Source organism: Poecilia reticulata, linkage group LG13 (genome assembly GCF_000633615.1).
Source record: "Poecilia reticulata strain Guanapo linkage group LG13, Guppy_female_1.0+MT, whole genome shotgun sequence".
Taxonomy (NCBI): domain Eukaryota; kingdom Metazoa; phylum Chordata; class Actinopteri; order Cyprinodontiformes; family Poeciliidae; genus Poecilia; species Poecilia reticulata.
The window spans coordinates 21262200-21277149 of NC_024343.1; the positions used below are offsets into that span (position 1 = coordinate 21262200).

The 14950-nt window shown below is 38.6% G+C and overlaps 2 protein-coding genes across 7 annotated transcripts in view; one reads left to right on the plus strand and one right to left on the minus strand.

Moving 5' to 3' along the window:
• The window catches only part of LOC103474770 (beta-galactosidase-1-like protein 2), a 28456-nt gene extending 22401 nt beyond the window's left edge, over positions 1–6055 (plus strand). For 2 of the 3 annotated variants that reach the window (XM_008425982.2, XM_008425983.2), the window contains exons 17-19: positions 1225–1339; positions 1987–2103; positions 4272–6055. In XM_008425982.2, coding sequence (XP_008424204.1) covers positions 1225–1339; positions 1987–2103; positions 4272–4358 — 319 coding nt within the window. In that variant the 3' untranslated portion in view covers positions 4359–6055. Of the gene's footprint in view, positions 1–1224; positions 1340–1986; positions 2104–4271 lie in introns of those variants that run through there. The other variant, XM_008425984.2, reaches the window with a different exon arrangement.
• The window catches only part of LOC103474772 (galactosylgalactosylxylosylprotein 3-beta-glucuronosyltransferase 1), a 109058-nt gene continuing 99745 nt past the window's right edge, over positions 5638–14950 (minus strand). For all 4 annotated transcript variants that reach the window (XM_008425988.2, XM_008425987.2, XM_008425986.2 and 1 more), the window contains 3 exons: positions 12892–13188; positions 10393–10506; positions 5638–9374 (listed from right to left, as the gene is read on the minus strand). In XM_008425988.2, the coding sequence (XP_008424210.1) occupies positions 10420–10506; positions 12892–13188 (384 nt within the window). In that variant the 3' untranslated portion in view covers positions 5638–9374; positions 10393–10419. The remainder of the gene's footprint in view (positions 9375–10392; positions 10507–12891; positions 13189–14950) is intronic.

The following is a 14950-nucleotide window of genomic DNA, read 5'->3' on the forward strand; positions in this document are numbered from 1 at the left end:
TATATACTTAACTATACAACTATGACAAAACAGATTAAAATCACAAATGCAAGATGGAGTAATAGAAGCTGGATTAAAATAGTTGTGAAGCTAAACTTTTTAACTTGAATCTCTGAGTTTCAATGCAAGATAACCAAGAGATCTGTTGTTGCATCATCAAAATCTCTAAGGTAGATCATTTTAGAGTGATCCAGGAAATGTGACCATGTTCTTTACTTAGATGCTGGAATCGGGGGAAATTCTTTTGATTATTTTCACCTTTGAGCATTCTCACAAGAATACGGAGGGTATCATCTGTAGTGTGAGGAAGTTATTTCCTTGTTTTGTTGTTTGTCTTCCAAGCCAGAGATAGACCAGAGAGAGGGAATCCCTAAAGCAGATGTCTGGTTAATTTAAATCAAGCCAAGTCTATATTTGTTTAGCAACTCAGATTCTTAAAAGCATCTAAATGTGTGTTTTCTACTGTTGTTGAGTATGGAGGGCAGTATGAAGTGTACTACACATCTCACAGCAGTCATTGCATCTGATGATGTTAATACTTGGAAGGATTAGTGTAGAGATTTTCAGGTGAATTATGCAAGAATAAATTCACCCCAAGGCTCAAGTCTTATTCCCTCATTAATATTTCAGTACTGCAATAACAGAATGCACCCCTCTACACAGTTTACATGAGATTTGTGTTTCTTTACTGTATGCTTAATACATTCCTGCTTGGATAATAATGACAACAATAACAACATGGATGCTTTTCCCGAAATTGTAAAATTAAAGCTAATGGAGCACAAATTGTGGATGTGCTCGGTTTTAAAGCCACTATGAGTCCCCTTCGGTGCAGATGTTTTTTTTTTTTTTTTTTTTTGTGAATGCGTGCGTCTTTGTGTGCGTCAGTATCATTCTGAAATGTCAAGGCCTGAAGCCCCTTATAATCGAACACTAGAAATTCCTACTTCAGGAAGAACTGTTGGTTTTCTATTATGACTGCTTTTTGAATTTGCTCGGAGGCGAAGCATAACCTACAGTCTTGTTGAATATGAATACTTTCCCTGAATCCATTTCCAAACTTTCACTTGGCATTCACTGCAGGCCAATAAATATTCTATGACAGACAGAATATCATGCTGGCTCACAAACAACCATATTGTGCTAAAGATTGTCGTATATTATTTTAGGTAAAAGTGCAAGTGAATGCATCAAAACAATTCATCTGTTTTTCTTCCCTCACAGCCTTCAGACCACAGGCTCCTGGGTGCCTATGCAGCAGCAGCCCTCGTTCCCGGCCTTTTTTCAGGGCAAACTTTACGTGAACAGCTCTCCTAAAGACACCTTCATCAAACTTCCTGTAAGTTGGGGCTTGGAATCAAAAACATAACCGGTTAAAACCTTCCATGAAAGTCCTGTTAATATATCCTCATCTTAACTCAAAAAGGAGCAGTCCTGGGTTATATGTAGCAGTAAGACACCTATTCAGTTGAACAATTAAATACATGTTAATTTGATAAATTACAGAAGAGTCAACTGCCATCTTCCTTGTGCCTTAATGATTACATTGAAATGTACTGTAAAATATGATAACATTAAAAAAAATAATTACAGTTCATTTCTGTAACTACACATAATCTAGAGAAATGTGTCTCTAGCTTATGTCTTTGTTCACCACCTTATTTGCCTCTATGAAGGTTTATTCTGTTGGCCTTACTGTGTGCTGCTTAATGTGTAAATTATGTAATCTGAACTTTTTTACCTACCTTGCTGGATTATTTTATCTAAAAAAATTAGCTTTACCCTTTTTGGGATTTCTGAGTCTTGCCATAAATTGCTCGTATGTTTTGTTTTGTACCCACTAGATCTCTTGTGGGTTCTAAAATATTTATAGGGTCTCTTTGAATCTTAATATATTCTCAGAAAGAATGGGACTCAGGAGACATAAGAAAAACAACACTTTGGACTGTTTATGTTTGCGTTCTGATTTGCAACCTCGTTTCACAGGGATGGACCAAAGGGGTTGTGTTTATAAATGGCAGGAATTTGGGAAGATACTGGTCTATTGGACCACAACAAACACTTTATGTCCCAGGGCCCTGGCTTCACAAAGGAGACAACCAGGTACTGTGTAATATACACTCATGCACTACAGTATCCTGCGGTTTATGTAGCATGTTATAAAAAAGGTCATTTTTTCTTATCTGTTCTTACTCATCTTGCCATGTATGTTGGGAGATTAAACTGTTAACCTTACATGTATCTAAACATAAAAAAAAAATTAAACATCTAGTCCGATTATGTGTGTGACATATTTACTGCATCAGGAAAGGGTCATCCATTTCTGATGAGTTTTTTTAAATATATATAATTAAGGATTAACGGACACTCCGTGGATTAAAGTTAATCCATGTTGTTGAATGCTTAGCTGAATGAATCAAAAGTTAGGTGGTGCTGCCATAAGTTTGAGCCCCTTCTTTCATTGGGCATGCAGAACGCAGGGAGTCTTTATGTGTGCGGGCCGAGCATCTGGATAGTGGAACATGGGATTCAGTAGTGATAAAGTTGAGTCATTGCTGCACCATTGACCCTACAAAATGATATAGGTTTTGTCTCAGAGTTGTGACACTCATGCCATGGATTTTTTAACAACATATTTAAAAAAAAAACAAAAAAAAACATGACAGCCTTTTCTTTTACGGATCACATGTGTATAAAAAAAGTATCAGGGATCAAGGAGGTGATGCTGGAGCATCGTGTACTTAAAGCTGCCAATCTTCCTAAGCCACTGAACACAAGGCTGATAACAGCGTGACGAGGTTGAGTTTTGTAACAGTGTCTGCCTTTCATGAAGTTAACTATTTCACATAACAAAATGACTTGAAGGGTATTTATTATTTTATTAGACTAAGATGTAACACCATCTAGCAAAAATGTGCACTACTTATGCAGTCTGTATATTTTCACCCAAAACTGGTTCATGACATTTCTGGTGACAGCTTCTCAAGATATTCCTAAAATAGCAGCACATTACAGAGGATATAAGGAGTCACCTCTTAGTGACGTATAAACGAGGTCATGATAAAGCAACTCAAAACTTTTTTCATGTATAGTTTCACATTTGTCCTATACGATCAAACTGAAAAACAAACAAGTTTGTTTGGGGGAGAAATGGAACACAAAAATGCAAATAAGTGGTTGCATAACTGTGCACACATTTTAAGTGATACTTGATTAAACCATCTTTTTGTAGAATTGTTTTTTTTTTCTTCTTCTTTTGGAGTCTATTGGCATCCCACATCTTGAATTTCCACTATTAGCTAACTCTGGCTTGTGAAAGTTTAGTATATTAGTATATCATCAGACTATGCAGAATATGTCACAAATCTCCTATCAGTTGTACTTCTATACTCTTTGTATGTAATTCAAGCCTTAAAGCTTAATTTTCTCCAAACATTGAAGTTTTTTTTTTATTTATTTTGTCAAATGTTCACGGTGATGCCAAAACATAAAATTCACCTTGAGCTTTCTGGTAGCCACTTTAAGGGTGTAAGCCAAGCTGACTGGCATGCCGCAGCATGGAGCTACCACCACCATGTTACTGTGGATTTGATGTTCGGTTCCTAATTTATTGTTTTTACTCCAAAATTCTGGTTTTGGTGTATAAGGACAGCTGGACTTCATTTCCAATAAATCAGATACAACTGATGACAGTCAGTCGAATCTGATGACAGTCATGTGTCCAGAAGATAAATTGAGTAATTAAATTAAAAGATGTCTCAACAAAGCTCTGTTTTTTTAGTGTTCAACTCTGGTTGTTGCTACTTTCAAGTGAAAATGACCCCAAACAGATTTGTTAGATTATTGTTCAGCTGTATAATTTGTAATATGCCACCTTAAAGGTGGATAAAGTCCTGAAATATATGATTAATATGTGAGCTTCTTGTGACCTAAAAACATGTCATTTTAACAGTGTTCTGTCTGCAAGCTATTCAGTTGACAAAGATTTAGAAAAAAAGAGCAAATAATTAATCTATTAATCTATGTTTGCATAATTATGGTTTTAATTTCTAGCTAAATACAAACAGCATGTTTACATAAAGAATCCATGCTTAGTATTTTGAAAAGTTTGTATGTTTACCACTATGTAGTTTCTCATAAATTTCTTAGGCGACTTTGTCCATCTTACTTTCCAATTCTTTTTAAGAGAGTGCTTACATTGACACAAAACCACTCACTTTCACTATCCTTTCGTAGCCTTGGCTGAGCTTCTTTTCCCTGTGCTGTCATAGGTTATGGTGTTTGAAGAGCAGGAAGCAGATGGTAGACTCCAGTTCACCAGCAGCCCTGACTATGGCATGACTGTTGACGTCCAGTGAGGATAAGAGGAGAGCGTATGCTAAGGAAGCATGAACAGAGCAGACTCGACTGCTGTTGGTTATGTTTACATGGATCTGGACCGCCTGCCCTGGTCAGCAGCACCAAGGTGTCAAGAAAACTTTTAATTGATTTTCCCAGTTTGTCTTACCGGCCATATTCATGGCACGTTGTTATATTTAGTTGATGGGTATCATTCGCTCTTTGTTGAAAAGATAAATCAATAAATCTGGCTTGACCTCTGTTTGTAACCATGGCCAGGGAAGCTTGTCTGCTATTTATTTTTTCTCCATCCCTTCCTGCCTCATCCTTTGATGATGCTCTGAAAGCCTCTGCAGAGAAATCAAGGTTACAAAATCGCTTTGAGGATCTTTTTTTTTGTGTGTGTAAACCTTACACCATGATGCTCGTTTTTTGAAATATTTTTGCTGCGGTTGTTTTTGGCAAAAAACAAAACAAAAAAACCTTTAGATATCTGTCTGATTCCGACTACCTTACAGTGCTTTTAAAAAAGTATTCACACCCCTGAAGCATGAACTTTTATTGTATTTTATTGGGATTTTATTTGATAACATCACAATGTTATCAAATAAACTGCAGTTGTAAAGTGGAAGAAAATTAATAATACATGTTGGGGTTTTTTTCGGCCTAATGAATTTGTGAAAAGTATGGCATGTTTTTGTATTCAACAGCTCCGAGTAAATACTTTGTAGAACCTCTTAACAGCGGCGGCGTTTACAGGTGATGGATTGAACAGTGCTCTGTGAGATGTCCAAATCTAGGATCAAAGGGATCGTAACACATATAGACTCAACAATTTTACTGGAAAAACTCACATCCTTTTCCTTTCACTTTACAACGCACAACTTTGTGTCAGTCTAACACATAAAATCTCACTAAAATTTGTCAAAGTTTGTGGTTGTAGTGCAATAAAAAAAAATGGGGAAAAAATTCTGAGGCAATGAATATATTTGGAATCCACCGTATCACCTTCTACATTATTACAAATTAAACGGATGCAAAAAGTACTTTAGTTAATAGGTAATGAAGTGATGAATACTAGATGACAATTCAGATTTGCTACCTCTGTGTTGTAAAAAAAAAAAAACTACAGTTCATACAGTTCAACGTGCTTTTTTTGGGTCAGTAAACTATTTTAAATCTGCAGCCCTATAGGAATGACTCCTTGGGACAGAAATACATACAGTTTGGTTAGCCCCCCGCCCCGCCACATCTTCTGGAAACAACACTCTGGGCTACATGAGTTTATTTTTCTCAGTTATTTATTTATCTTGATTCAACTAACATTTGTCTGAGAGAGCTGCTGTGGCAAATAAACAACCTTAAGAGTCACATGCATAAAAAGTGAATGAGAACAGGTGACGTGGAGATGATAAAAAAGACTATGTGTAAAGTGTATTGTGCCTTAGAGAATGTTGGTGTATGCTGTGGGAAGGCTGGTTAAGTAAACTATTGCTTTATGCAGTGTTTGTTAAAAAAACAACAAACAAACAAAAAAAAAACGGATCAGATGTGAAGAGATTTTTGTAACATCATGTTCAAGGCGAAGCCCTTTCAATTGTTCTGCTGCTCTATGACACAACACACAAAATTACATCACATAACCGTATTCAACCAGTCCGACCACATGCTGATCTGTACACTGCAGTATCATTAGTCAGTCTGCACCTTGACAAAAGCAATATCCAGAAAACAAGAACAGTAATTTACTTTCCCCCTGAATCTTGGTCAGGGGGGAACAAGCAACACCTGTTGTCATTATGTTTCTATACAACCCGACATTTTTCCACTTCAGACCACAAGTATTGTTTTGTTTTGGTGCCAAACACTTCAGGTGGATTCTTTCATAAGAAACGCGTTCGAGTGGAACATGATTATCAGCATCGTGCCACCATCCTGCTAACGATCTACATAATCCATGTATACTGTGCGAGAGCGTGCTTTTCTAGAGAGATAAAAACAAAAACAAAAAAACAGCAGCTGCTGTAGTTAAATTGCACATCCAAAGTTGAAATAAATATATAAATAAATATATTAAATTTTGACACTGAATAAATAACTGGAGGGTAGCTGGTGATGTTCATCATGGCTAATCCCTGCGCGGGGGTAATATCATGCGGTCAATGAAAGCAGCGCAGCGTGGTTAGAGAGATACAGCCATTTTTCTGCATGTGTGTCTAATCATTGCCAAGTAAAATGTGTAATAACTTGGATTCTCTTGCTGAGCTTTAGAATAACATCTGGTTACGTTTTTCTTTTTTTTGTATTGTGCAGCAGTTAACATTACATTCTGTCTCATAGGTTAGGGAGCTGCACAGAATGAGTCGGGCAAAGCACTGAGGCTTAGTGTTTAAATTATCTCCAGTTTCTACGGCGGGACAGCAATAGATAAGGACCACCACTGGGTATTGCAGATGGATGATCTGTCAAGCAGAGGAGAGATTCCATTATATTATGAGGTGTGGAATAACTTTGTAAAAATGATCAGCTGTACTGCGTGATTACTACTGATGTCTATCGTTAGGGCTGCAGATACTCTCCTCGGTGGTCCAGTTAATGTTTGACATGAGGCTACGTAATAATGCATCAGATACTACCAGCTGTACTAAAGATACTGGGTCCACATTGCAACCAGGCAAAAACAAAAAATAAATAAATAAAAATTGTGCTTTTCATTTGCCTATTGACTTCAGAGCTGAATGTTAATTTTTTTTTTTTTTTTACATATATCACATTTTCAGGGCCATGCATTAATGTTTACGCTTTTTTAAAAATTCGATTTCTGATGCTTCTTAATTTTTTTTGTTTTTAATATTCATAGACAATGGGATTTAGCCAATATCTGACGCAGATTTGATGTGCCCAGACAAAATAAAATAACAGTTAGGATTTAGATATATGGAGGACCAAAAGTGCCACAAAATAGTACATAAAAACATTAACAGGATTTACCTAAATGAGTCATTACATGTATTAATGTACTGTGGTGTATTGTAAAGTAGTCTGAATTGTCATTGTGATTACCAATAAGACTTTAGTGGTGAAATAATTCTAATTTACCAAAAGGCCATATTTGATTAGTAGCAATATTTATTTGATTTGTAATGTTTGTCTGTTGTTCATAAAGACACTTTGAAATTCGGTCATTCACTCTTCAAATATCACCAGAATCCAGAATTTGGACAGTAAAAATGAGAAGAGCTGCAGTATTTCAGAAACACGGACACATTTTTAAATAGTTGCATCGGACCGGCACATTAGTGAATAGATTCTTCATAACATGACCTTACAAAGAACAGGTTTCCTTTAACAAACCTAAGGAGTGTGAAGATTTTATTTTAACCTAAATTTCTATTCCAGCCATAGAAGCATACCAAGGCAAATCCTAACACCCCCAAAATTAGGAGTGGCTCCTTTCTAGACACTGCTTAAAAAACTTTCTGGAGGTTTAAACATCCAACCTGTTCCTGGTGGTGCTGCTGTAGTATTAATCTAGGTAAGATAGTGGAAGCACACTCGGTGAATTAAATGGTTCTGCTATAAAAAGACTGTTTAATTTGTTAAAGGTGGTTTTCCCAAATGTTTTTAATCTCTATTTGCCCTGGGAGAGATATTTTGTTTGTATGCAAGAATAATGGTCTGAAAGTTGTGCACATAAATCAGGAAACTCATCCTTTATTACAGCAATGAGACAAATGCCTCACCAAAGAGAGTCCATGTGAGTGAAAGAATTTCCTTCAGACCAAATCCGTCATCTTCAGAATATCTGCGTCAGCTCCGCCTGCGGACTGACGGGCATGCAGAAAGAAGAGAAAAACTAAATTCATTTTGCACTGCAGCACAAAATCATTAGATAATTAATGACATGTTTTCTTAATTATATATTTGGTAAGGTATTTTTTTTTCCTCTCTAATGAATACATTTCAATGTGGCACTTTTGGGCCTCTGTAGGAGTTGATGTTTATGTATCTGAGCTTGAATGAAAGACTCTTCATTTTGAAGGTGCCGCAAACTAAATGTTCTCTTAATAAAGTCTCACACATTCCACCAGTATTCTGTAAGACGAGTGCAGACAGTAAATGAGCTTTATCTTTCAGTTTCAATAATTTAATAGCCTTGCATTCACACATAAATTCAATAGTTCAGTGCATTTTACCCCAGGCCTCCGATTGGTCTCATATTTGTTTGTTACGTATAAACCCTTCCTCAAGAGAAAACCCTTTGTTAATTTTAAGTGCTAAGAAAAGTGTTAAGTTTTTGGGATTTCTATATTTCTCAAGTTGAACACCAAAGTTGAGTTTCTCTTTTAAGTGTACGTGCCTACGTGGCCCACTGTATATGCATGAGTTTTAATGATGGCGTAAAATTGACAATGATAACCCAACAGGACATGAAGAGAAGAGTCAATACAGGTGAACTAGCAGATCAAGTGTTCATAAAACTCCTAAACCAGTTAACTTAAATTACAGCAAACATTTGTAGTTATTAAAACAACATTTCTTCCTTGCTGAAAGTGAACTCAACTTTTTTTTTTGTTGTCTTTTTTCTTCTAAATCCAGCACTGATGATGTGTACCACACCCTGAACCTCCTTTTGTGTGCAATGTGCAGATCCTGGTCCATTTCTTTCAGATCCTTTGCGTTATTTGCGGAGGAAGGATAGTTTTCAGACCTGCTTGCCTGTTCCTGTCTGCTGGCTGTATGCTTTTCATATTGTGCTGTCCCACCCAACCCCCGGAGAAGGTGCAGGTAAACCTCGTTAGAGATCCGTCCTCTTTGCTCTTCAGTGGTAGATCCGAAGAACGACTGCTGCCTCTGCCTGCTGTGCTTTGATATGATATAGTTGACATGTTTTTGGTCCATATTTGAAAAAATATTTTTAACCCATGTCGTATTCCTCCATTTTGTTTCCTTAGAATTAAGACTTGATCACTGTTGAACAGTTTTAAAGAAACCTGACTGCTTCCCCTCCCCACCGCAGATGCAAGGCCCACCACCTGCAAAACAAAACAATTAGTTAGCTGAGAAGTAGCGTTCATGTTTAATTTAACTCCATTACCCTCTTTATTTCAGAGAGCAGCTGCTGTAATAAAAGAACATTTATTACAGTTGCTGCACAGTTTATTAGAAAACATCAAAACACCTGTTCCTTTGATACTGCAGCCGCAGTGCTGTGAAAAAGTGTTTGCCCCTTATAATGTTTGAAAAATCTGTAGCTAATTACAAAAGGCTGACTTGAATTTTACCGGCCACACCCATGCCTTATTTTTTGCCAAATTAGTAGAATCAAGAAATCACTTAAACAGAAAGTGTTTAACAACAGGAAGCAGGTTAAAAGACCTCAAAACGGAGCACATCTTATCCCAAGCTGTAGAAATTCAGGGGCAGATTAAAAACAAAATTAGTGATGGTCAGAAAATGATCCCACAGCCATTTGTGAGACTTGTATAGAGGAACAAGGGTCTATCTGTGCACATTTCTGCTCCAATATAGCATTAAGTGGTCATCCAAGTAAAAAATAAAAATAAATAAAAAATACCTAGAATAATATCTAAAGCACCACAGGCTTTCAGGTAATGTCAAACTTCCCAACTCAACAATGAGACAGATTCCGGATAAAAATAGCATCAATGGGAGAATTCAAAGGTGAAAACCACTACTGACAAAAAAAGGGACACAAGGATCTGCTCATCTAGACCATCCCCAAAACTACCGGGAAAATATTCTGTGTACTGATTGGAAAAAAAAGCAAGTCCACCTCTGACTGCCTGATAAAAATGAGCAAAAGTATGGTTTTAGAGTCAAAGTCTGAACTTAAATATGATTAAGATGCTACATTTGCTCAGGTTATCTGTGTCTGATAGAATTTGTTGAAAAATTGGCAAAATTAAATTGGGACAAAAAAAAAAAGATAAAATCTATAAAGGTGGAAATGCTCTTTCTGCAGATTAGTTAGACAAAGTAATAAATAAATAAATTCCTCCCTTTGATGCATCACATAGTCTAAATATTTACCAGAGTCTGAGTTTGAGGACAGTACAATCATATCTCCATGTTCGGATCTGTGAATCCTTTCTTCCCCTCATTCACAAGGACGGGTTTCTCTGTCCTTGTATGCCAAACGAGTATCTGGTAAAAAAAAAAAAAAAAAAAAAGCATGGAAACACAAACAGCAGAAACATTAGTGACATGCTGTTCCCTTAATGCACTGATTCAGCCTCATGTTCTTCAACTACAGACGATTCTGGACGCTGCTCCAGCAGTACATTCACCACCACAGGGCCTATCTATGTGTAAAGAGCTACTTGAGCGTGAACCCTGCAGAGTGAAAGGAGGCAGTGTTGAAACAGGGTTTTCTTACAAATTTAGCACAGCCCTTTTTCAGCTTGTCCTCTTCTGACCACAGAATAATTGCTTCCTTCAAATGACTGACAGCTCTAAATTATTTGTTGTATAAACTTTTCCCTTTGTGGCATTGCTACAGTTTTCTCCCCAGTTCTTCTGGATACGTTTTTGTTTCATTACATCCTCCAAAGCCTTCATGCTGGCTTGCTTTTGCCCCAGAGACAGAACAAACACGCAGGAAAACGTTTGCAAAGGAAGAGGGGGGGTGGAGGGAAACAAACTCAAAGTGTCAAGCTCATTTCCCTCTTCTCTCCTTTGTGTTGGTACCCTTCCTTCTTTCATCTTGCCTTGGCAGCAGTCATGAAATATGCATGAGCCGTGCCAGGAGCCCACTCCCTCTCTGCTCAGGTGTAGTGAGGAGGCGGGTAACCGTGACGCTCGCATCTGAAGTGGACGATTATAAGAAAAAGACATGCACATACACGACTTAACCCCCACCCCCTCCCTTTTACTCCATCTTTACCACCCTTTTTGTCCATCTCCTGCACTCATCTGTAATCAGTGTGACGTCTCTGCCTCCTTCACCGAGGCCAATTCAGTTCCGTGAGCAGTTCCCTGAATCCCCTCTTTTCATTTAGGCCTGTGAAAGGCAGGAGAGGAGCAGGATGAAAACCTGGCTGAGAGTGCGTCCCTTCCCTTCCCCTCCTTTTCTTCTCCGCTCTATCTTTGTCTGTGTGTGTATGGGTGCTTGTGATGAGGACTGGCTTGCTGAAGGCCTCTGGCTGACTCCTCTTTGCCCGGAGAGAAAGCTTAGCGAGGTGACCCAGACCAACAACCGCAAGAGGGAGCGGTAAAGCTGGAGAGAAAATAGTCCATCTGCACCAAGTGCTTATGGGAATAAAATGCTTTTTTTTTTTTTGCAAACAGAATATAGAATATATATAGAAAAGGTTTTTTTTGGTTGCTTGATTAGCAAGCAACCAAAAAAAAGTTTTCTATAACGAGCAACAGCTATGCTGTATTGTACTGATGGCATCAAAGATAAAAGGGGTTCAAGCCCCCTGTGCCCCCCCTCTGCACTGCCTGGTGCATGTTAATACATTACGACCCATATTTTGTGCTTTTACTATTAAAATACACAAATATAAATGTTTCTACAGGGAGTCTCAAGTTTTAGCAGATTTTAGCATTTGTTAATAATCACCGTGAATACTGGGGGTCCGTAGAGGTTAAATTAACAGTTGTTGTTTTTAATTACTGTGAGCCTCATGTCGATGTTTTTGTGCTTCGGCAGTGCTTGTGCTTCTTCTTTAAAGTTAAAAGAAGCCGTTCAGTGACTTGCACTGAATATGGAATGTAAGTATGAACATTTGAGAACTATTTTTCCATGTTTATTATCCAAGTCATCAAAAAAAAAGGCACCAACAGAAACTGTTGAGAAACAGACTTTTTGAAAAAAAGTTTTGATGTTTTAATGATCGCAACGATGCCACGCAAATTCACAGCGTCCTCTGTTGCTGCAAGAAAACTTTATTTTGTCGCTGTGATCAGGATAACATTCATTTAAAAAAACCTCAAAAAAAAAATCAAGGTCAGCACAGCCATTTAGGGCAATTTCTAAAAGACTGGGGAAAGGCGTTAAGATTTTAAATATTTTTTTTGTCATTTGTGCAAACATATGAAATCATGTCGTTTCTATTGCTTGTTTCTTAAAAAGAATACATAAAATATTTTTAGAACCACCCTGTTTGTGGTTTTGGTCATGGTTGACAATGTTCACATCATTATCACATAGTTATAATGACACTGGTGGCGTGCAAGCCTCTACGTTTATTGCTACGCAACTTGGTAAGACTCAGATGCAGCAACCGAAGCTGGGAGTAAGAGTAAGTTATTTTGCCACTCTTAACTTGATTTTTTATTTTTTTTTCATTTTCAACAGATTTAAATTAAATCTACATTTATGTTAATTAAAGCAGTGAACATAAAAATAAATAAATAAATGAATGAATGAATGAATGAAGAAGTTCCCAACTCAAAACCATTTTACACCCTGGACCTTATTTTGCAGATTTTGGACTGTGTCAAATGCAGTTAAACTGTTTCAGTTGAGCTGCTGAACTTTCATGATCGTAGAAAAAAAAAAACCCCAAAAAAACCTGAGGTTACCTTAGTGCAGTTGGCAGCTTTTGGCTCCAGGTCATTGAGTGTTACAAGTTCTCGGAGTAAGCTACTCTCCTGGTAGCCTCCCTTCACCCCGCGGAGCTTAAAGTACGCCTGTGGTTTGGCGAGGATGAGCTTCAGGTTGATGGCGAAGCCAGCCATGTCGATGGCAAATGGCCGGTGGGGGTCGAACACAGTCTTCCAGCCGTAGACCTTTCCGGCTGCGTTTACCTTGGGGGACTCGTAGCGCAGGCCACCCACGAAGGCCACAGGCCACACTGAGACTTTCCGAGTCGACCTCATCTACCCGGAGGAGAGGAAGAGGGAGAGAGAGCATGTCAGTGATCTGAAGGAGCATACATCACAGGAAGACGGAAGTTTAGCCTCAGTCAGCAGCGCTGCAGCAGAGCATGGACGGAGATGATTCATTCTGAAAGACGGTGAATATTGACCGTGCTGCTGTACCATTGCGGCTGACACACTGTTCAAGGGCTGCCGTACAATAAGATAATGAGGCGCAGCCATCTTAAAAGGGAGTAAACACGGGCAGAGCCAGGAGGCTTGAAAGGAGCAGAGCTATTAGAGAAAATGGCTCAGTTTCCTGGTTGGCTCAAAAGATGCTTTAAGGTGCACCATCCTCCTTTTTACTTCCCTTTTTTTGTGGTCCTTTAATCTTCTACGATCAAGCACTTTTGCCGCCCTCTCCTTTGTCGGTTGCTCCTCGGGTTCTTGCCACTCTGACAAAAAGCTGCAGCTGTAATAAAAGGTGCATTTTTATAATGAGGGTCGAAGAGGATTTAGAAATTGCAGAGGCATTTAGTCAAACTCAATGCAGCAGAAATAATGATGCCTCTCAAGTACCTCTGCAGTCACTGGTAAGATGCAGCGCTCGCCTGCACTAATGGAACAAGCAGACACATCGGACGCATTCGTACCTTTTCCGCTTCTGCTGAGCGTTCAGATCAGGTGATATAGGAGGTGCACAGTTTGAACATTGCGAAGTGGCAGAAAACTTTGGGAGATTCGTGGATGTGAGCTCCTGGAAGAAACAAGTAGCTGAGTCTGTTCTAATGAGCTCCAGGGAGTAATGGCGACACTGGAGAGATACTGGGTTTGTGTATGTGCCTACGTGCAGGGTTGGGCTAAAAATATCCTCTGCCATTGGTCACATTTTTCTATCCAACATCATCTCTCATCACACTCTTATTCTGTCTTTTGGGTCTCCAGCTTGCTTTGTCGGCTACACAAACCGTATCTCCTCGCGCCGTTTCAAGGATGAACGTTCTTTGGCAGGGAGTAAATACGTCTATCGTCTGGCTGCGACGTCACTTGCCAGCTTCCTCTTGCAGATATGTTTACGCCTTCCCTCACAACAAGAGAAAACAACAAATCAGGCCCCTTGCAGGTGGTGTCAAGAGGTTTGTCACTCTCCCATCCACACTGGAAATGTGAAAATGAGTGTTCCGCTCGCTTCTTCTGGAGGGAATATCAGCCGGAGTGAAACTGACACAAATCCCCTCTTCTGCTGGCAGCCAAGCAAATGGAAAATGCAACCAAGTTTCCCACCGCCTCACTCAGGCGAATATGATGGGTTTGTACACAATTTCTTGTGTGGTGTTGCTCCAGTTTTGCGAATGCATGCCAGTCTCGGGATTTAAGCTCAGTTTCCTGCTCCAGTTTGCTAGGGGCCTACAGAGACACAGTACTGTGTTTGAGATGTTAGACTGAAGAAAGAAACAAAGTCCTTTGGTTGAAAAGACACATAAAAACCAATTATTCTTCTGGATTCTTCAGTCCTTAAGGATATTTCGGGAGACAATGGAAACTGCCCTATACACTTGTCTAATTTGTGGAGTCTATGGGTTATTATCAAAAAGAAAGATTTTCATAAAAGTTTCTCAAACTTTTCTTTGTTTCGAAAACATAATTTATTCAATTTACTTCCAACTGACATGCTATTTTGTTAGACACAGTAAAGAACTTTGTCCATTTAAAAATTAAATTATTAAAATCTTCCCCACTCCCCAGTGATTAAACTTGGCTAAACGTCAGCAAGCCCAGAACC